Below are 20,925 nucleotides of genomic sequence, written 5' to 3' on the forward strand. Positions count from 1 at the left end.
GATGGATTGAGTGATGGGTGTTATATTAAGATGTGTGAGGTTAGAGATAGTTGTTCTTATTGTCTAAGGTGAAACACGGTGATGTATTTCTAAATATGAAGGATATGTCATCAGATCAACTTCCATTGTTGAATTTTTGACTTAATTAATGGTAATTGTGAAAGACGCAGAAATCAATTGAATATTCATGTAGCTTTTTATAAGGACTGAAGTTATACTATGGATATTTTGTTGCAAAAAAATGTCATGGATTGTGTAAAATGTGATATCTTTTTGTCATAATCTTGATCTGATTATAATTATAAGGATTCATTGTAGGTCTATTTCTTATGCCCTTAACTGACTTGCTCAATATTTATCTGTTGCAGGGAGATGTTTTGAAAGTGAAAGTAAACAAATTAACATCAATAAAGACCCAGCTCCCATACTCATATTATTCACTTCCTTATCCTGCACCCAAAAAAATACAAGATAGTGCAGAAAATCTTGGGGAAGTGCTTCGCGTTGACCGCATTGAAAATTCACTCTATGTGGTTAGTTTCACATGTTAATTCTTGAATCTTTATCAATTTATAAGAAAGGAATTCTTAATGAAATATATAGCTTTGGAAACATTTAACCTCGAATTGGTTAGCCACCATGTTTGAAGGGTAGTTAGTTAATGGATAATCACTCTTTAATTAATTTAATTAATTATATTTAATTGATTTAGTGGATTGTCATGTCCACAGCTTCTAGAATCATATTGGTTGTTATATTTTATGAAAAATGTAAAGGAAAACAAGAGATCAAATGACTGCCACTACATATTTTCTTTTAAAAGAAAACATAATAATAATGCAAAAAATAGTCAAAACCTATAACAACATACAGAATCGCCTCTCTTAAATTTTGGAATATAAGCTTCCAAATTTATGGTATATATAATAGTCATAAGAGAGAAGCTTACCGATAAGAAGATTTCCTGCTGCATCTATTGTTGTTGTCATTGAAACTGATAAGTTATGTTCATTGTCGGATGATTCCAAACCAGAAATAGATGGATGGTCAACATAACCTGCCTCCATCAAGCCATGGTTCAATTGAAGAGAATTGAAGTTCTAAAGTGCGAGTAGGTGACCCTTCACGCCAAACAGAATAAATAAAATAATACAGAAAACAATCAGACGACAAAATAAATTGATCAGATCAAAACATTTTATTCATTTTAAAGGGTTTAGTTTTACTCATGATACGACAATATTATATTTGCATGACCATGAACTTAGGATCAACAATCCAAACATTTTTGTTTCGGCACCGACATGTTTTAGATGAGTAGCTAGAATGCCCTAGCAGGATTTCAGAATCCAAAAGTCAAAGCCAACTAATATCCTGAAAGTCCTATGACATAACAAAACTCAAAATACAAAATCAAGTAAGACTATGACTTGAAATTTAAAACCATCCCACCTTTAATTTTAATTTTGGAGAGAAGCATTATTGTAGAAAAATGAAAGTTTAGAGGGAAATTTGAGATTTGAATGTTGAGAATGATTTTTCAACAGAGTACAGATAAACAAATTCCACAAGTGCGCTTTTATGATCATCAGCGAATTGCAGATGTGTTAAATAATGAACGCAACTCGAAAACAATGCTCACACAATTCTTTGCATTGAATCTACGAGATCCACAAGCAAGAAAGTATCTGTATAGAGAGATTCCAGAGCATTATTGTTGGAACAAGCGGGATATGGAATGGCATCGTAGGCGATCAACAAGAAAAGTTATCAGGAGAATCTATACGGTATCACCTTCAGAGGGAGATAAGTTTTACTTGCGACTGTTGTTATCGCATGTCACAGGTCCAACCAGCTGGGAGTATCTTCTTACAAATAATGGCATGACTTTCAGTACATTCAAAAAATCAGCCGAGGATAGGGGATTTCTAGAGACTGTTCATAGTATTCGTGATTGTTTGGTTGAGGCTACGAGTCTCCGAATGCCATATGCTTTACGAAGGTTATTCGTGACAATTTTAATATTTTGTGAACCTACTGATGTTAGAGCCCTTTGGAATGAGTTTTTTACACATATGGTAGAGGATTATCAAACAACTAACAATGTTGTGGAATCAAACTTAACTAATATGTTGTTGAAGGACTTGAATGAACTCTTAAACCTGCACGGTAAAAAGATTGATGATTATGATCTCCCATCTTTACCCCCTAATACAATAGACAGGGGTGCAGTTCCAAGTATCATACAAGAGGAGTTAGCGATCGATATCCCCAATGAAGATATTGAATCTATTGCTATGTTAAATAATGATCAAATGATTGCATTCAACACCATTATGAATGTAATTGTTCAAAAACACAGTGGAGTATTTTTTGTTGATGGTCCAGGAGGAACAGGTAAAACATTCCTTTATAGAACATTAATGGCAAGTTTAAGAAGTAGAGGAGAAATTGTCTTAGCAACTGCATCATCTGGTATAGCTGCAACATTGTTACCCGATGGTAGGACTACACACTCTCGATTTAAGATACCTATTGATATTCAACCGAGTTCCATTTGTGGTATTGAAAAGCAAAAGGATCTTGCAAATCTCATTAGAGTTGCTGCCGCAATAATTTGGGATGAAGCACCAATGACAAACAAAAATTGTTTGGAAGCCTTAGATCGATCATTACAAGACATTTGTAGCAACAATGCTCCATTTGGTGGAAAAGTTCTGATCATGGGGGGGGATTTTCGTCAAGTCCTTCCTGTTGTAAGAAAAGGTACTAAGGCACAAATGATTTCAGCGTGTATTGTTCAGTCTCATTTATGGAATCATACCAAGATTTTGCATTTGCGTCAAAATATGCGATCATTGCATGATCAAGAGTTTGCAGAATTTCTTATTCGCATTGGTGATGGTGTCGAACCTACCAAACCAGATGACATGGTGAGGTTACCTTTACATATTGCAATCCCATGGGAAGGTGAACATTCCATACAAGTACTTATCCAACATATTTTTCCTGATCTAGAATTGCATGGTTGGGATGCCCCATATATGGTACAAAGAGCTATTTTGACACCAACAAATGATGATGTCCAGAAATTGAATGATATGATTATCGATCAGTTTCCAGGAGAAGAACATAATTTGTTATCGTTTGACGAGGTTGAAGGAGATAATCATAATTTATACCAGCAAGAATTCTTAAACTCAATTGCACAAGGTAGTTTGCCACCTCATATTCTAAAGATAAAAAAGGATGCACCATTGATGTTGTTACGAAATCTAGATCCTAGATATGGATTGTGTAATGGGACCCGGTTATTATGTCGTGGTTTATTTATGAATATGTTGGATGTGGAAATCATGACAGGAAGCAACGCAGGAAAACATGCTTTTTTGCCTAGAATTAAAATAAAAACATCTGCAAGTGATGGACTGCCTTTTGTCCTTAGTAGAAAGCAGTTTCCTGTGCGACTAAGTTTTGCAATTACAATAAATAAATCACAAGAACAAACCATTCCAAATGTTGGAATATATCTTCCACGACATGTTTTTAGTCATGGACAGTTATATGTGGCTTTATCCAGGGGTGTTTCACAGACTACAACAAGAGTTTTAACCAGGGAAGGAAAATTGAAAGGAGAAGATGGTGACTACACAAAAAATGTAGTCTACAAACAAATTCTTTTATCGCACCCGCAGGTATTTATTAAGTACATTGAAAAAATTGCTCACACGTTGATTGTAACACCCCGATAAAATAAGATAATTATTTAATTTAAGTTTAATAGTATATTATGATGATAATATGAATGAAAGGGTATTATTTAAAAGATAAACCATTCATATATATTATTATTAGTATATTTATTAATTTAATTAAATAATTGGAATATTATTGGATTATTATTATTGGAATAAAAGTTGGAATTAGAAAAGGTCCCATTTGGTAAAAGAGAGTTTTTCACGTGAATACAGAAAAACGACTCTAAAGTGGAGAAAGGGAAAAAGAGCCAGAGAACAAGGGTTGAAGAGAGGAAGAGCTTGAAGCTGAAGGATTGCCGGATTAACTCAGGTAAGGGGGGTTTATCATCGTTTAATGGGTATTATGGGATAACATGTAATGGGTAGTGATAAACCATTGATTTGACTCTGATTAGAATGATGTATGCTGAAATTTGTGAAATATTGGATGAACGAAAATTGGATTATAATTGAAGAAATTCGTAAGGGTTAGATGGAATAATGTTAGAATTTGTGAAATTGAATAGGGTATGATTCGTGTTAAATGGTATGAGCGAATACTGTGTAAAATTGGACTGTGGGAGGTTGAATTGGAGAGATCTCGTAGCAGAGAAAACCATAGCAGATCTGGAAATCTGGTTTCTGGTCATACGCGTATGGCACTAGGCAATACGCGTATGGGATGGTCTGGTACGCGTATGGCACTAGGCAATACGCGTATGGATGAGGAAGATGATGTTTTGAACGTGGTTTGGTCTCTGTTGGTACGCGTATGGGGAAGTGATACGCGTAGCATACGCGTATGAGATGGTGTTACGCGTATGGGATTTGGTCAGGAGATGGGCCATACGCGTATGGGACTAGGCAATACGCGTATGGGCAGAATTGTGATTTTTCTGTGCTGTTGTTGTGCAGTTTTTGGTTGTTCAGCTGAGTAATGTAATTTAGCTGATGTATGATATAATAGGGATCGTTTCCCGTTGTGTTGAGCAGTGTAGGTATTAGTAGAGTGTGCTAATACTATGATTGATTATGTGGCATGACATGATATGATTATGTGATAAATATGTTGATGATGTATGATGGTATGCATAATGCTGTGAATGTATATGTTATGTATGCAATTGTGAATGGACTGTTTATGGCTTAGAGTGTGAGCATATGTCCATTGTGGATTATTGTTGATGATTTTGCATTGCTAGGTGATTTAGCATGCATATTGTGGCCTTTATGGTGGTAGCTAATTTCCATGGTGAGGAATTAGTGAGTTAGTCATTATGGACTGTTGTTGATGTTTGCATGCTAGGTGAATTAGCGTGCATATCATGGCCCTTGGGGTGGTAGCTAATTCCCATGGTGAGGAATTAGTGAGTGAGTCACTAGGTCTCAAATGAGTGGGACTAGTGGGCTTGGTAGCCGTATCTGGATTTGATCGGTGAGGTTGAACTATATGTTCACGAATAGTCGGTACCGCATGCATGGAGTCTCATTGCATAATGTATGTATGGCGTATGATATGAATGGATGTATTCCAGTATTATACGTGTGATGTGTGTTGTGTGTTGTGTTGATGTTGAGTATGATTGAGTTGATATTGCCGTTGCTGAATGTGTAATCTGATTTGGGTGATGAAATGTGTTAAATCACTTAACATTGCATGATATTTTATAATGCTTATTATATCGATTGAGGAACTCACCCTTACAACTATTTTTCAGGTAACGAGCAGTGATTGAGTAGGAGCTAGTACTTGGAGTCTAGTGTAGTTCCTTAGTGGGTCATGCTCTGGTAGATGTAACATCGGGAAGGGATGTTTTAATTGTTTTGTTGTTGGTTGTTGAACCAGTTTACATGTAATGTGTTACATGTTTTGCATGATTGATTTGATTTCTATCCGCTGCGAATTATGCAATGTTTATTTTGATTAAATAAAGAGCATGACAGTTATTTTGGTGAATGGTGTGAAGTGATTGTGTGACACCCTTAATTGCATATCTACTCTGATATATATATTTGTTGTTTTAATTAAATATTTGGGGTATTTTAGAAGGGTGTTACATTAGTGGTATCAGAGCATAGTCGGTCGAGTCGAGTCGTAATTATTCTGTTTTCCCTGTACGGGATAGGTGTTGTGTAACCCTATCAGTACTTATTGTTTTATCTTGTTGGGTTCTCAGAATAGAGATGGCTGGAAGAGGTAGAGACGATGCTGCGATTGCTGAGGCTCTGGGTATGCTAGCTGGAGTACTTGGGGGAAATCCGAATGTTGTGGGAATGGGAGCTGCTCGTCAACTGAGTGAGTTCCAGAAGAACAATCCTCCAATGTTCAAGGGAGCATACGATCCAGATGGTGCTCAGAAGTGGTTGAAGGAGATCGAGAGAATCTTCCGAGTGACTGAGTGTGCCAATAACCAGAAGGTCAGGTTCGGTACGCATATGCTGTCAGAGGAAGCAGATGATTGGTGGGTTGCTACCCGCACTGAGTTGGAATCTGCTGGGAATGCTGAGATCACTTGGGCTGTGTTCAGAGAGAGATTCCTGAGGAAGTACTTTCCAGAGGATGTCAGAGGAAAGAAAGAGATAGAGTTCTTGGAATTGAAGCAGGGCAATCGGTCTGTTACTGAGTATGCTGCTAAGTTCATAGAGCTGTCGAAGTATTACACTCCCTATGATGAGGCTACTGGGGAATTTTCAAAATGTGTGAAGTTTGAGAACGGGTTACGTCCCGAGATCAAGTAGGCTATTGGGTATCAGCGGATTAGAGTGTTTTCTGACTTGGTTGATTGCTGCAGAATTTTTGAACAGGATACCAAGGCCAGAGCGGAGAGCTATCAACAAAGGGTTGATAGAAAAGGCAAGAATCAGAATGATCGTGGGAAACCGTATGCAGCTGGCAAAGGTTTCCAGAGACAGAGTGGGATGAAGAGGCCTAGTGGGGGAGACTCCAGTGCCCCTGCTAAGTGTTTCAGATGTGGTCAGGCTGGACATCGTATCCATGAGTGTACCAGTAATGAGAAGAAGTGTTTCAAGTGTGGAAAAGGTGGTCACTTGGCTGCAGAGTGCCGGTTGAAGACTGTGACTTGTTTCAACTGTGGAGAAGTGGGTCATATTAGTCCACAGTGTCCTAAGCCGAAGAAGGAGAACCAGTCGGGAGGCAAGGTCTTTGCTTTATCGGGTTCTGAGACTTCTGCAGATGATCGTTTGATCCGAGGTACGTGTTACATTAATGGCTTTCCTCTTGTAGCTATTATTGACACAGGTGCGACTCATTCCTTTATATCTTTGGATTGTGCTGTGAAACTTAAATTAGAGATATCTGAGATGCATGGAAGTATGGTGATTGATACTCCTGCGAAGGGTTCAGTGACTACTACTTCAGTTTGTTTAAATTGTCCTTTGAGTATTTTTGGTAGAGACTTTGGGATGGACCTAGTGTGTCTTCCACTAGTGCAGATTGATGTTATTCTGGGTATGAACTGGTTGGTGGTTAACCGAGTTTATATCAACTGTTTTGATAAGACTGTGATCTTTCCTGAGATTGAGGAAGGAAAGGATTTGTTTCTATCAGCGAGGCAGGTGAATGAGGCAGTAGCAGATGGGGCAGAGTTGTTTATGCTGTTAGCGACTTTGGAGGCTAAAGATAAACTGGTGATTTGCGATCTAGCCGTGGTGTGTGATTTTCCTGATGTATTTCCGGAAGAAGTGAATGAATTACCACCAGAGCGTGAAGTTGAGTTCTCGATTGATTTGGTACCTGGTACTAGGCCGATATCGATGGCTCCGTATCGTATGTCTGCTGTTGAGTTAACTGAATTGAAGAGTCAGTTGGAAGATCTGTTGGATAAGAAATTTATTCGTCCGAGTGTGTCACCGTGGGGTGCACCAGTGTTATTGGTTAAGAAGAAAGAAGGTACTATGAGGTTGTGTGTGGACTACAAGCAACTGAATAAAGTGACGATCAAGAATCGGTATCCTTTGCCGAGGATTGATGATTTGATGGATCAGTTGTTTGGTGCGAGTGTGTTCAGCAAAATAGATTTGAGATCTGGGTATCATCAGATACGTGTGAAAACTGAGGATATTCAGAAGACTGCTTTCAGAACAAGGTATGGACATTATGAGTATTATGTAATGCCTTTTGGTGTGACTAATGCACCGGGAGTATTTATGGAGTATATGAATAGGATTTTTCATCCGTACCTAGATAAGTTTGTTGTGGTGTTTATTGATGACATTTTGGTGTATTCGAAATCTAAAAAAGAGCATGCTGAGCATTTGAGAGTGGTTTTAGGAGTTCTACGAGAAAAGAAATTATTTGCTAAACTATCCAAGTGTGAATTTTGGTTAGAAGAGGTTAGTTTTCTTGGTCATGTGATTTCAAGAGGTGGTGTTGCTGTTGATCCTTCTAAGATAGAAGCGGTATCTAAGTGGGAAGCTCCGAAGTCTGTTGCTGAGATTCGAAGTTTCCTTGGTTTGGCTGGTTATTATAGGAAGTTCATTGAGGGATTTTCTAAGCTGGCGTTACCATTGACGATGTTGACTAGAAAGGGGCAAGCGTTTGTTTGGGACTCAAAATGTGAAGAAGGTTTCCAAGAGTTAAAGAGAAGGTTAACTACTGCTCCTATTCTGATATTACCGAGTCCGTCAGAACCATTTGAGGCTTACTGTGATGCTTCATTGTTGGGTTTGGGTGGTGTTTTGATGCAGAATAAGCAGGTTGTAGCTTATGCTTCGAGACAACTGAAGGTTCATGAGAGGAACTATCCGACACACGATTTAGAGTTGGCAGCTGTGGTATTTGTTCTGAAGTTATGGAGGCATTATTTGTACGGGTCAAGATTCGAGGTTTTCAGTGACCATAAAAGCTTAAAGTATTTGTTTGATCAGAAAGAGCTGAATATGAGACAGAGGAGATGGTTAGAGTTTCTGAAGGATTATGACTTTGGTTTGAATTACCATCCGGGTAAAGCAAACGTAGTGGCCGATGCATTGAGTCGGAAATCATTGCATATGTCTATGTTAATGGTTAAGGAATTGGATTTAATTGAGCAGTTTAGAGACTTGAGTTTGGTATGTGAGAGTACTCACAATAGTGTTAAATTGGGAATGTTGAAGTTAACGAGTGGTATTCTGGATGAGATTAGAGAGGGTCAGAAATCCGATGTGCTTTTGGTTGATAAGTTGACTCTAGTGAATCAAGGTCAAGGTGGTGAATTCAGAGTTGATGAGAATGGTGTTTTGAAATTTGGCAATCGGGTGTGTATTCCGGATGTTACCGAACTTAAGAAGAGTATTCTTGAGGAAGGACATCGTAGTGGCTTGAGTATTCATCCTGGAGCTACGAAGATGTATCATGATTTGAAAAAGTTATTTTGGTGGCCGGGAATGAAAAGAGAAATTGCGAGTTTTGTTTATTCCTGTTTGACTTGTCAGAAGTCAAAGATTGAGCATCAGAAGCCGTCTGGGCTAATGCAACCGTTGGCTATTCCAGAGTGGAAGTGGGATAGTATCAGTATGGATTTTGTTTCTGGGTTACCGAGGACAATTAAGAATTTTGAAGCTATTTGGGTGATTGTTGATAGATTGACGAACTCGGCTTATTTCATTCCGATCAGAATGGATTATCCGTTAGAGAGATTAGCTGAGTTGTATATTGAGAGAATTGTAAGTTTGCATGGTATTCCGTCGAGTATTGTTTCGGACAGAGATCCTAGATTTACATCGAAGTTTTGGGAAGGTTTGCAGAGGGCTTTGGAAACTAAGCTGAGATTGAGTTCTGCATATCATCCGCAGACTGATGGTCAGACTGAGAGGACGATTCAGTCACTGGAGGATCTTTTGAGGGCTTGTGTTTTGGAAAAGGGAGGTGCTTGGGATTGTTATTTGCCTTTGATTGAGTTTACCTACAACAATAGTTTTCATTCGAGCATTGGTATGGCACCGTTTGAAGCTTTGTATGGTAGGAGATGTCGGACACCTTTATGTTGGTATGAGTCCGGTGAGAGTGTTGTGGTTGGACTAGAGATTGTTCAACAAACTACGGAAAAGATTAAGATGATTCAGGAGAAGATGAGGATTGCTCAGAGTCGTCAGAAGAGTTATCACGACAAGAGGAGGAAGTCACTTGAGTTTCAAGAGGGAGATCATGTGTTTCTTCGTGTTACTCCGATAACTGGGGTTGGTCGAGCTTTGAAGTCGAAGAAGTTGACACCTCGATTTATTGGTCCTTATCAGATTTTGGAGAGGATAGGGGAGGTAGCCTATCGTATCGCTTTACCGCCGCCACTTGCGAATTTGCATGAGGTTTTTCATGTGTCTCAGTTGAGGAGGTACATTCCTGATCCGTCGCATGTGGTCCAAGTAGATGATGTACAGGTGAGAGATAACCTGACTGTTGAAACATCACCTATGAGGATCGAGGATCGAGAGTTGAAGCGGTTGCGGGGTAAAGAGATTGTTTTGGTAAAGGTAGCTTGGGGAGGACCAGCAGGTGGCAATGTGACTTGGGAACTTGAGAGTCAGATGAAGGAGTCTTATCCGGAGTTATTCGTTTGAGGTATGTTTTCGAGGACGAAAACTCTTTTAGTGGGGGAGAGTTGTAACACCCCGATAAAATAAGATAATTATTTAATTTAAGTTTAATAGTATATTATGATGATAATATGAATGAGAGGGTATTATTTAAAAGATAAACCATTCATATATATTATTATTAGTATATTTATTATTTTAATTAAATAATTGGAATATTATTGGATTATTATTATTGGAATAAAAGTTGGAATTAGAAAAGGTCCCATTTGGTAAAAGAGAGTTTTTCACGTGAATACAGAAAAACGACTCTAAAGTGGAGAAAGGGAAAAAGAGCCAGAGAACAAGGGTTGAAGAGAGGAAGAGCTTGAAGCTGAAGGATTGCCGGATTAACTCAGGTAAGGGGGGTTTATCATCGTTTAATGGGTATTATGGGATAACATGTAATGGGTAGTGATAAACCATTGATTTGACTCTGATTAGAATGATGTATGCTGAAATTTGTGAAATATTGGATGAACGAAAATTGGATTATAATTGAAGAAATTCGTAAGGGTTAGATGGAATAATGTTAGAATTTGTGAAATTGAATAGGGTATGATTCGTGTTAAATGGTATGAGCGAATACTGTGTAAAATTGGACTGTGGGAGGTTGAATTGGAGAGATCTCGTAGCAGAGAAAACCATAGCAGATCTGGAAATCTGGTTTCTGGTCATACGCGTATGGCACTAGGCAATACGCGTATGGGATGGTCTGGTACGCGTATGGCACTAGGCAATACGCGTATGGATGAGGAAGATGATGTTTTGAACGTGGTTTGGTCTCTGTTGGTACGCGTATGGGGAAGTGATACGCGTAGCATACGCGTATGAGATGGTGTTACGCGTATGGGATTTGGTCAGGAGATGGGCCATACGCGTATGGGACTAGGCAATACGCGTATGGGCAGAATTGTGATTTTTCTGTGCTGTTGTTGTGCAGTTTTTGGTTGTTCAGCTGAGTAATGTAATTTAGCTGATGTATGATATAATAGGGATCGTTTCCCGTTGTGTTGAGCAGTGTAGGTATTAGTAGAGTGTGCTAATACTATGATTGATTATGTGGCATGACATGATATGATTATGTGATAAATATGTTGATGATGTATGATGGTATGCATAATGCTGTGAATGTATATGTTATGTATGCAATTGTGAATGGACTGTTTATGGCTTAGAGTGTGAGCATATGTCCATTGTGGATTATTGTTGATGATTTTGCATTGCTAGGTGATTTAGCATGCATATTGTGGCCTTTATGGTGGTAGCTAATTCCCATGGTGAGGAATTAGTGAGTTAGTCATTATGGACTGTTGTTGATGTTTGCATGCTAGGTGAATTAGCGTGCATAGCATGGCCCTTGGGGTGGTAGCTAATTCCCATGGTGAGGAATTAGTGAGTGAGTCACTAGGTCTCAAATGAGTGGGACTAGTGGGCTTGGTAGCCGTATCTGGATTTGATCGGTGAGGTTGAACTATATGTTCACGAATAGTCGGTACCGCATGCATGGAGTCTCATTGCATAATGTATGTATGGCGTATGATATGAATGGATGTATTCCAGTATTATACGTGTGATGTATGTTGTGTGTTGTGTTGATGTTGAGTATGATTGAGTTGATATTGCCGTTGCTGAATGTGTAATCTGATTTGGGTGATGAAATGTGTTAAATCACTTAACATTGCATGATATTTTATAATGCTTATTATATCGATTGAGGAACTCACCCTTACAACTATTTTTCAGGTAACGAGCAGTGATTGAGTAGGAGCTAGTACTTGGAGTCTAGTGTAGTTCCTTAGTGGGTCATGCTCTGGTAGATGTAACATCGGGAAGGGATGTTTTAATTGTTTTGTTGTTGGTTGTTGAACCAGTTTACATGTAATGTGTTACATGTTTTGCATGATTGATTTGATTTCTATCCGCTGCGAATTATGCAATGTTTATTTTGATTAAATAAAGAGCATGACAGTTATTTTGGTGAATGGTGTGAAGTGATTGTGTGACACCCTTAATTGCATATCTACTCTGATATATATATTTGTTGTTTTAATTAAATATTTGGGGTATTTTAGAAGGGTGTTACATTGATTCCCATTTTGGTTTCACGACATACCAAGCTTATATTGTATTATTTATATCATAGATAGATAATAACTAAATATAATTTTCTTTTGCTTTAATATACATCCAAACTAGAACACGATGAAATCTTCCAATTATGTAGGGAGTTGAGACGAAAGAATGTTGAAACTTGCTTCGACATGAAAGTAAGTTATACTTAATCATTTATTTTATGCTTTTATGTTAGATATAAATGGGGTGATAGTTATTCTCACTATTCTTATACAATAAATTTTAGATAACAGACTTTGAAGATAAATGGAACACGTGGAAGGATGAACAAAGTATTTCATCCATCGGCAAACTCGACAATAAGGTGTATTTATCTTTTCCGTAATACGTATAAAAAAAATTCTTGCACTTTCATCACTCTTTCACTAACATTTTTATCATCCTCATTGAAACAGGTCAAACGTTTGAAAATTTACTCCATCGGTTGGAGCTCCACGGTGATAACAGATAAAACACAACTTTGGAAAATGGTGAAAAGAGAAATAATATCTCAAAGGATGGAGAGGTTTTTATTTAATTCATTTAAGAATATATTTACTCTAGATTATTTTTGAATGCATGAATTTAACTGCTATTTGTGGTTTATATAAATAAAACCATGTATATTTACTAAGTCCATTTTTTTCCTTATTTACCAGAAATTCAGGTAATTCAGAAACAAGTCATAATTGTTGTTCTACGAAATCTAGACTAAAACAAAGTATCTCCATTCTCCAGGTATTATTTGAGTCGCAATAAACCATATTATATTCAAACGAGTCAAGTGTTTTGAATGTATTTCTTTTATAATATGACATTTCATCATGTATTTGTAGTTTTTTAAATCTCAAGAGCGCATTGATAAAGGGATGTACGAAGAATTGATTCGAATCTTTATAAGGTAAGCAAAAGCTATATTACACTACTTACTATTATTTTTACTATCTTTTTCTTTAAAAAAAATCTAATTTAAGAGTCTTACATTTTTTCTTTACTACGGAAAAAAATTGCAGGGAAAAATAAAATACTGCGAATAGAGATTTCATGTTCGGCATTCCTCTTAAAGAACGTCATTGATTACACAGTATCAATATTACTTTGCATGTTTCGATATAATTTTGAATATCTTTATTTACCGTTTTCAAAATATATTAATATTATTTTTAATGCGACCTACAGTAAAAACCTCATAAAAAGAAAACAAATATTTATTTTCCTCTACGCTGTGCGCATTAAAAAAAGCGGGCAGACGGGCACGGGAGTGCCCGTCTGAACGCTAATTAATGATAATATCCTTAAATATCTTATTTGCTTCATTAATGATAATATCCTTAAATATCTTATTTGCTTCATTAATGATAATATCCTTAAATATCTTTTTCATTAATGAAAAATCCTTTAAAAAATTGTTTTTCCTTGAGGATTTGTTTCTTCTAATAACCAAACGGTCACAAAAAAGTGACAATAGCTTCTATATAAATTAGCATTCCCGCTATCTCTAACATTCATTCACTCTCTCTCCACTGTCTCTCTCTAATTCAACACACTCTCTCTGCGATCAATTCTGTGAATTTGTGTTGTTTGCGGTTACAAGAATGTTGATACCACTTTCAATTGTAGATGATGTTGCTATCGTTGATTTAGGTCAACAACATCACCGCCACAACATGTTACCTGTGTATGTTCTCTTTGATTCTCGTACCATGTCTCACAACCACCACCCAACAAGAACACCACCTGGGTCTGTGATCGATCAACCTCTTCTCTTTGATTCTCGTATCACCAACAATGTTCCAACAAGATTAATGTCTCACAACCACAACAGTGTTTCATCAAGATTAACTTCACCAACAGTGTCTGTGGTAGATGAAACTGTTCTCTATGACTTTCCTATCGGCAATGTTCCAAGAAGATCAAGGATTCATCATCAAACGGGTCATCCCCACCACAACCACCACCACCACCACAATGGTACTCGAGCTTCTCCGGCGGTGATGGGTGTTCAAAATACTAGAGCTTCTGGTGCTCAAGATACTTGTCAACATGTCACAACATCAACAACAGATGCTCAATCCATTTGTTGCATTTGTCTTGTTAACTTGTCTAATGGTTCTTCCATGCCAATTCGGCTGCGCTGCTCTCATGATTTTCATACCGACTGCATTCAAAAATGGATCAACATTAAGAAAACTTGTCCACTTTGTCGCGCCAATGTTTAATTTTCATATATAGAGTGTTGTTGATTTATAAAAATGTTTCCTTTCTTTTGTTATTTTCCATGTTTTGGTTTGATGATTTTCCATGTTTAGGTTTGATTCCCTTGGATTACCGGACATTCCTTCAAGCCCTCTGAGGTAAGTTTTTGTTGGGTTGCTGTTACCTATGATACATCATGTGTGTTGGAGTTTTGTTTGTTAGTATAGGTTCTACATAAAACATATATGTGCTCTGTCTTTGTGTGCAAACCTGTTTTTTTGTCTATCTTTTCTTTTATTCTTTGTGTCAATATGTGTTACACCGTATATGTATGTGTTGTTTGTGAATATTTAGAACTATGCTTTTGTCCTTGCAAATGTCCAGTTTTATAGTTGTGAACAGATGCTGAATAACGGTAGATATTCATGTTAAAATATTAGTCTATTAGGCTTTGTTTCGTTTTGTCTCTATCAATTGTTATATGCTTGTTTGGTTGGATGGATTATGGAATTAACAACTATTTTGTGACAATGGAGAAGGTGTGGGATCTTAATATGGATTATAGCTTATGGGTCACGTAAGCATGCTTTTATGATTCTTACTAGTTATGATTCTGTGGTAAATATGAGAAGCAATGAAGATAAGAAAAGGTTGAAGATTACATTGTCTGGATTTGTACTCAAGGTGACGAGTATGTTAGGTTGTATGGCATTCAGATGGAACTCAAAGGTAAAATATATATTTCATTCATTTTGATGGATTCACCTTTTTCCCTTGGTTGAATGAATGTTGGTTACTCTCTCTATGCAGATATTCAGAGATGCAACTTGTTTGAAATAAAAAGTTAAAAGTTTGTCATTTCCCAACTAATGGTTTTTTGTTTTCTGGTAATGTTGCAATGTTCAAGATTATTTAGGTAACTACTCAAGAACTTACAATATTGTTTGTTGCTTTCACTTCCTTTTTCTTTGTCAATATGTGTTACACCAAGAATTGGATTGAAGTGATTTTGTCTGATTCCCGGTGTTTGTATATTGTGGTTGTTTAGTCCTATGAAGTTTAGGTGCATGTTGTTTAGCTTGTTATCTATCATTTATTAGAAATATACCTGGACTTATAGAGTACTTTCTGTAGCTGCAACTTGTGGTAGAGTTGCGGCAGTTTTGAAGCATCCTCCGCCACTTAATTTTACCACAGTAGCTGCGAGCTTAATATATAATCTGGAAACCTCCGCCACTAAGTTTTACCACAGTAACTCAATTATTTATTCGGTTAGGCTAATCATAGTGAATTTGAGAAAACAAAATCAAATTCAATTGGAGAAAAAAGACTATGCCCTGACAGTGTAAAATATTTTTACGCTGTCAACCAATGAGAGACGTGCATCCTGCCAAATCACACATTTAGTTTTAAATACTGGTATGACATGGCAGAATGTTATAATTCTATTGGACGATGGTGTAAAACAAGTTTTCATTGAAAGTGCACTGCCTTTAATCTCATTAAATTATGGTATATTTATTAGAATCTCCGACATATTTAATTAAAAAAATACTTTTTTTTTAAAGAAAAGCTTGGACAAAAACAAGCTTATTGTAATGGACTAAACAATTCAAGCCCAATAACCGACATAATTTCAGAAAAACAAAACGATTGTCGTTTTTGATTTGCTCGAATATAGGAGGAGCCATCAACATCGTCTTCTTCAACCACATGGCGATAATTGAACTATATCCCAAATTCTTCTTCTCCCAAAACCCAATTCCCAAACCCTTCATAAGCCCTAATTTCAATCCCAAAAACACCTTATCCCATCAAATCCTCAAACCAATTGCTCAATTTTCTCACCAACCAATAACCACCACTCCAAACCGTGGCATAATCTTCCGGGAAAAAGTTCTATACCTCCTGAAACTCAAAGTAAACCCAGAAAAAGCCTTCAAACTAAACCCTACACTCCGAACTTGTCCTCTACGAACCCTAAAATCGGTTGAACAATGTCTTTCATCAATTGGCATACACAGAAGCGAAATGGGTCGAATCCTCGACATGCTTCCTTCACTTCTCACGTGCGAACCACACAACGACATTTACCCCCTTCTCGATTTTCTTCTCAACGAGGTTAACATTCCTTACCATGATGTTCAAAAATCAATCTTGCGGTGTCCTAGGTTGTTGGTGAGTTGCATAGAGACTCGATTAAGACCTGCACTTTATTTTTTGAGGGAATTAGGGTTTGTTGGGCCTCACTCTCTCACGTGCCAAACCACATTGCTTTTGGTTTCGAGTGTTGAGGATACCCTTTTGCCTAAAGTTGAGTTTTTGATGGGTTTGGGGTTCACACGTGTGGAGGTTTCGAATATGATTGTTAGGTCTCCTGGGTTGTTGACTCTTAGTGTAAATAACAATTTGATTCCTAAAGTTGATTTTTTCTTGAATGAGATGAATGGTGATGTTGCTGAGTTGAAGAGGTTTCCTCAGTATTTCAGTTTTAGCTTGGAAAAGAGGATTAAGCCGCGGCACGCAGAGCTAGTTCGGCTTGGATTGTCGCTTCCTCTGCAAGAGATGTTGCGGGTTAGTGATGGCGCGTTTGATTCTATGTTGTTTGAATTGCGGTTAAGGGAACCTGAGGGAATATAAGGGTAATTGTAGTTGTTTTTTTGTAGGATGAGTGAAATGTAATAGTCACTGTTTTGTTAGATTATAACAAATGGTATGTGCAAGCTAGTAAGTTGTGTTAGAGAAAGAACTGAATAACCATGAATATGTGATGTTTACTGAATCATGTATAATGGATTCCCTTATGTGATAATGCTTGCTTGACTACGCTGCAAGTTAATTCAGTAAATGTATTGCCTTGCAGTCATATTGAAAATTAAATTAAATGATGTTCAAGTTGGCTTTATGTTCATTTTTCCATGACTGTAACTCAGTACCAGACAACTATGCATACATTAATATTGATTTACAACTTAAAATGGTTTATATTATAACAAACACATTTGGTTGGTTGAATATCATCTTACAGCTTTTTTTGGCAAGATTTTAGAGTGAGAACAATGTATAAAAATAATAATTTACAATTTAAAAAAAACAGTTAATAAGAAAAGGTTAAAGATTAATTTGTCTGGATTGACACTCAAGCAGATGAGGTCTGTTAGGATGCAACTTTACCTGCTGTCAGCACACCTGTTCCTAACAGTAGTTCTTGTAGAACAAACCTAATAAGTTTATTTTATTCTCTTAATCTTGCAATTAATGTTTCTATTTTTAATTTGGTTTTGGTTGGATGCAGTCATACAATTTGGAGACCAGCATCCTGATGGTACATATGATTCATTCCCTTTGATGGTTTCACCTTTTTCCCCTGCTTGAATGAATGTTGGTTACTCTTTCTATGCAGATATTCAAAGATGAATTTTGTATATATAGGATACAACTTGTTTATTTTTTGTTCTCTAGTAATGTTGCACTGTTCAAGATTATTTAGGTAACTACTTAACAACTTACGATATTGTTCACTGCTATCTCGCTAACACTGATTTGTTGCTATCTTGTTTCTCTCCTAATAGTACTTGTTTGCTGCTATCACATTAGTAAGGTGTTGGTGCAAATATTTTATATCCACAAAATTACACTTCTTGGCATCTGTGTAGTATTGTGATCATAGTCACTGCTCTAATATTCATTTCTTATATATCTCAGTCCATGAAACGCATCACAGTCCATGAACAAAATGAAGGGTTTCAATTTCAACTATAATCAGAGCTCGCAATTCTCTTCGGTATGTTGTTCGAGTTAGGGTATGCGGTATGAAACTACAAAGAATTAGGTACATTGCTTAAGTCATTATCCCTTAATGTACTACTAACAATATTTACTTGCACTAAAATGCAGGTTTTGAAAAAATTGCAAAGGTTTACCACTCGCCATTAAAGTGCCTGCAACATCAGTCAGAAATAGGCCTTATGGATTGTGTGGCGAAAGATAGGACTCATGTCTTAATAGCAAGGTACATTGACTATTGTCTATTCATCCAGGCCACTTGAATCCTTGAATATCTTCAAACTGTTAACCTCTGCTTATTTACTAGGAAAAATGCAACTGATGCAGACAATTACAACCATAATATTGTCCTTCATGATCCTGTTAATAAATTGGAATTTACCAAAGAACCAATTGAGCAGAGAAGAAGAATGATCATTGACATGAATCAAGATTTCCCAATATGAAGGAAGATAGAGGTATCCCATGTTGATGTTAACTTAAATTGGCTTCAATAAGTTATCTCCTACAACATATTCATTGAATGTATTTTGTATCACTGGCTGTGTTTAAAATTTTTAGTAAAACTCATTGTGTTGTTTCCAAAGCATGCTCTATATGTCTAATACATGTTTCTTAAAATAGGTAGGAGAAGAAATGATGCCTCTCCAAAGAGAAATGCACATCAACAAGGATATATATCCACATGATTTGACGAAGCAGAGACCATTGTAGATATCTGCATTGCATCCGGAAGACAAAGGTAGAGAAATCTAAAGTGAGTAGCATTGTTCTATGGACGGCAACGACAGGGGAACGACTTTTCAATAACTATAGTGAAGGAGGCAATTTTCGCTAAGAAAACTACAATTAAATGTATTGAGCTAGTCAAGATAGAGGGATTTTAGTTGTGTTAGTAGCTTTTGACTATTTGTGTACAGAAAAATGTGTCTTTTCTCAGTTTTTGTTTTTATTCAAGTTAACATAACATGTTTGTGCAATTGTTCAATCAAAGTTTCTAATGCAGTTGGAAAATGAAAGGTCATTCTAATTCTGATTCATTAATGTAATAAAGTGAATAAGGCACATAAAGATACAACATTTATCATTAATTAATGTAATTGTTAATATCAGTTCTTTGTGAATTTCCTCTGGAACTTGTTAAGTGATCAAACCTTTAACGATGAATTTCCTCTAGAACTTGTTAAGTGATCAAACCTTTAACGGTAGAACTCTTATTCAAATTAAAGTAGATATAAATGTCACAAGAAACTAAAGATTTGAATTGTGATATCTTAAAATTTGTTCCTGTGGTTCTAAAACTATTTTACTATACATAAACTTGGTAATAAAATTTAGTTTATTTTATTACTGCTAGCAACATCTATTCAATATATGAATAAACACGTGTATGTATATCCGTAAGTGTTAAGAAATAAGAGATACATGATTACATACCAAAAGCATCTGTTGCATTTGTCTTGTTCACTTGTCTAATGATTTTCATACCGACTGCATTCAAAATGGATCAATATTAAGAAAACTTGTACACTTTGTGACGCCAATGTTTAATTTTCATATATTCATGTGTTGTTGATTTATAAAAATGTTTCCTTTTCTTTTGTTATTTTCCATGTTTTGGTTTGATGATTTTCCATGTTTAGGTTTAATTTGTTTGGATTACCAGACATTCCTTCAAGCCCTCAGAGGTAAGTTTTTGTTGGGTTGCTGTTACCTATGATACATCACGTGTGTTGGAGTTTTGTTTGTTAGTATAGGTTCTACATAAAACATATATGTGCTCTATCTTTGTGTGCAAACCTGCTTTTTTGTCTATCTTTTCTTTATTCTTTGTGTCAATATGTGTTACACCGTATATGTTGTTTGTGAATATTTAGAACTATGCTTCTGTCCTTGCAATCATCCAATTTTATAATTGTGAACAGATGCTGAATAACTGTAGATGTTTATACATTAACCTCTCTAGACGTGTAAGGTTGCGTCATGTTCATACATCAACTTTAACGCTCCAAAATGTTGTTAATTTAAACTGGGTTTGGTGCAAAAACTCAAGAGTCTTATAAGTAATTCCTCTTTAAACTCTGCAAATTCTCAAGCTCTATGGCTGCTCAAGTCTCAAGGAATTTTTTGTGATATCTACAAAAATGACATAGTTGGATTTAAGATGATGTATTGCTATCAATGAATTGCAGCAGCCATAAGTTAAGTACCTTGGAAGTCTTATGAACTTGGAGCTGAGTAGCTCTAATGGGCACCTTAGATATCTTCCAAATGATTTCTCATGCTTGAAATTGTGATTGCATACTATTTGACATATCGAATGGCCAACGATACTTTTGTCTGACAACAATTGTAATCTGACTGAACTACCTCACAACAACAACAACAGTCTGTTAACATCATTATATTATTTATCACTAAGTGGAATCAATGTGAAGAACATTCATATAAGCATTTAGTCTCTACCAGAATTCCCATCATCTATCTATTCAAGTGTTGGATGTCACCAACTGTCAGGCAA

General features: G+C 36.5%; 2 protein-coding genes and 1 long non-coding RNA gene across 21 annotated transcripts; all 3 read left to right on the forward strand.

Annotated features, from left to right (window-relative positions):
* The first annotated feature begins 219 nt into the window (after positions 1-219).
* Positions 220-13,445, forward strand: LOC127104036 (uncharacterized). Its single transcript, XM_051041257.1, has 9 exons — positions 220-255; positions 369-533; positions 1,548-3,391; positions 3,446-3,695; positions 12,670-12,747; positions 12,839-12,948; positions 13,082-13,160; positions 13,259-13,323; positions 13,436-13,445. Exons 1-9 carry the CDS (start codon positions 220-222, stop codon positions 13,443-13,445), a joined length of 2,637 nt encoding a protein of 878 aa, XP_050897214.1.
* A 404-nt stretch (positions 13,446-13,849) lies between these two features.
* LOC127131627 (uncharacterized) lies at positions 13,850-15,695 on the forward strand. Its single transcript, XR_007806512.1, has 2 exons — positions 13,850-15,347; positions 15,429-15,695. It is a non-coding gene; the product is annotated as an uncharacterized LOC127131627 (long non-coding RNA).
* Positions 15,696-16,264: 569 nt separating this feature from the next.
* LOC127131526 (transcription termination factor MTEF1, chloroplastic) lies at positions 16,265-19,444 on the forward strand. 19 transcript variants are annotated; one of them, XM_051060462.1, is made up of 7 exons: positions 16,265-17,192; positions 17,914-17,943; positions 18,022-18,108; positions 18,324-18,450; positions 18,516-18,630; positions 18,712-18,862; positions 19,029-19,444. In XM_051060462.1, exons 1-3 carry the CDS (start codon positions 16,332-16,334, stop codon positions 18,106-18,108), a joined length of 978 nt encoding a protein of 325 aa, XP_050916419.1. In that variant the 5' UTR covers positions 16,265-16,331; the 3' UTR covers positions 18,324-18,450; positions 18,516-18,630; positions 18,712-18,862; positions 19,029-19,444. The 19 variants fall into 19 exon arrangements, with proteins under 19 accessions (XP_050916419.1, XP_050916411.1, XP_050916400.1 ...); XM_051060454.1 differs by having other exon boundaries at positions 18,324-18,428; XM_051060443.1 differs by having other exon boundaries at positions 18,324-18,421.
* The last annotated feature ends 1,481 nt before the right edge of the window (positions 19,445-20,925 follow it).

The sequence above is a fragment of the Lathyrus oleraceus genome, chromosome 1 (genome assembly GCF_024323335.1).
Source record: "Lathyrus oleraceus cultivar Zhongwan6 chromosome 1, CAAS_Psat_ZW6_1.0, whole genome shotgun sequence".
In the NCBI taxonomy this organism is placed as follows: domain Eukaryota; kingdom Viridiplantae; phylum Streptophyta; class Magnoliopsida; order Fabales; family Fabaceae; genus Lathyrus; species Lathyrus oleraceus.

Excerpts from the sequence above, each read along its gene's own strand:
- LOC127131526 (XM_051060462.1), top strand. The coding sequence starts at position 16,332 with ATGGCGATAATTGAACTATATCCCAAATTCTTCTTCTCCCAAAACCCA. Across the intron at positions 17,193-17,913 it reads CTCTGCAAGAGATGTTGCGG|TCATACAATTTGGAGACCAG; the intron begins GTTAGTGATGGC and ends GGTTGGATGCAG. Across the intron at positions 17,944-18,021 it reads TGGAGACCAGCATCCTGATG|ATATTCAAAGATGAATTTTG; the intron begins GTACATATGATT and ends CTTTCTATGCAG.
- LOC127104036 (XM_051041257.1), top strand. The coding sequence starts at position 220 with ATGGATATTTTGTTGCAAAAAAATGTCATGGATTGT. Across the intron at positions 534-1,547 it reads TTGAAAATTCACTCTATGTG|AGTACAGATAAACAAATTCC; the intron begins GTTAGTTTCACA and ends ATTTTTCAACAG. Across the intron at positions 3,696-12,669 it reads TTCTTTTATCGCACCCGCAG|ATAACAGACTTTGAAGATAA; the intron begins GTATTTATTAAG and ends AATAAATTTTAG.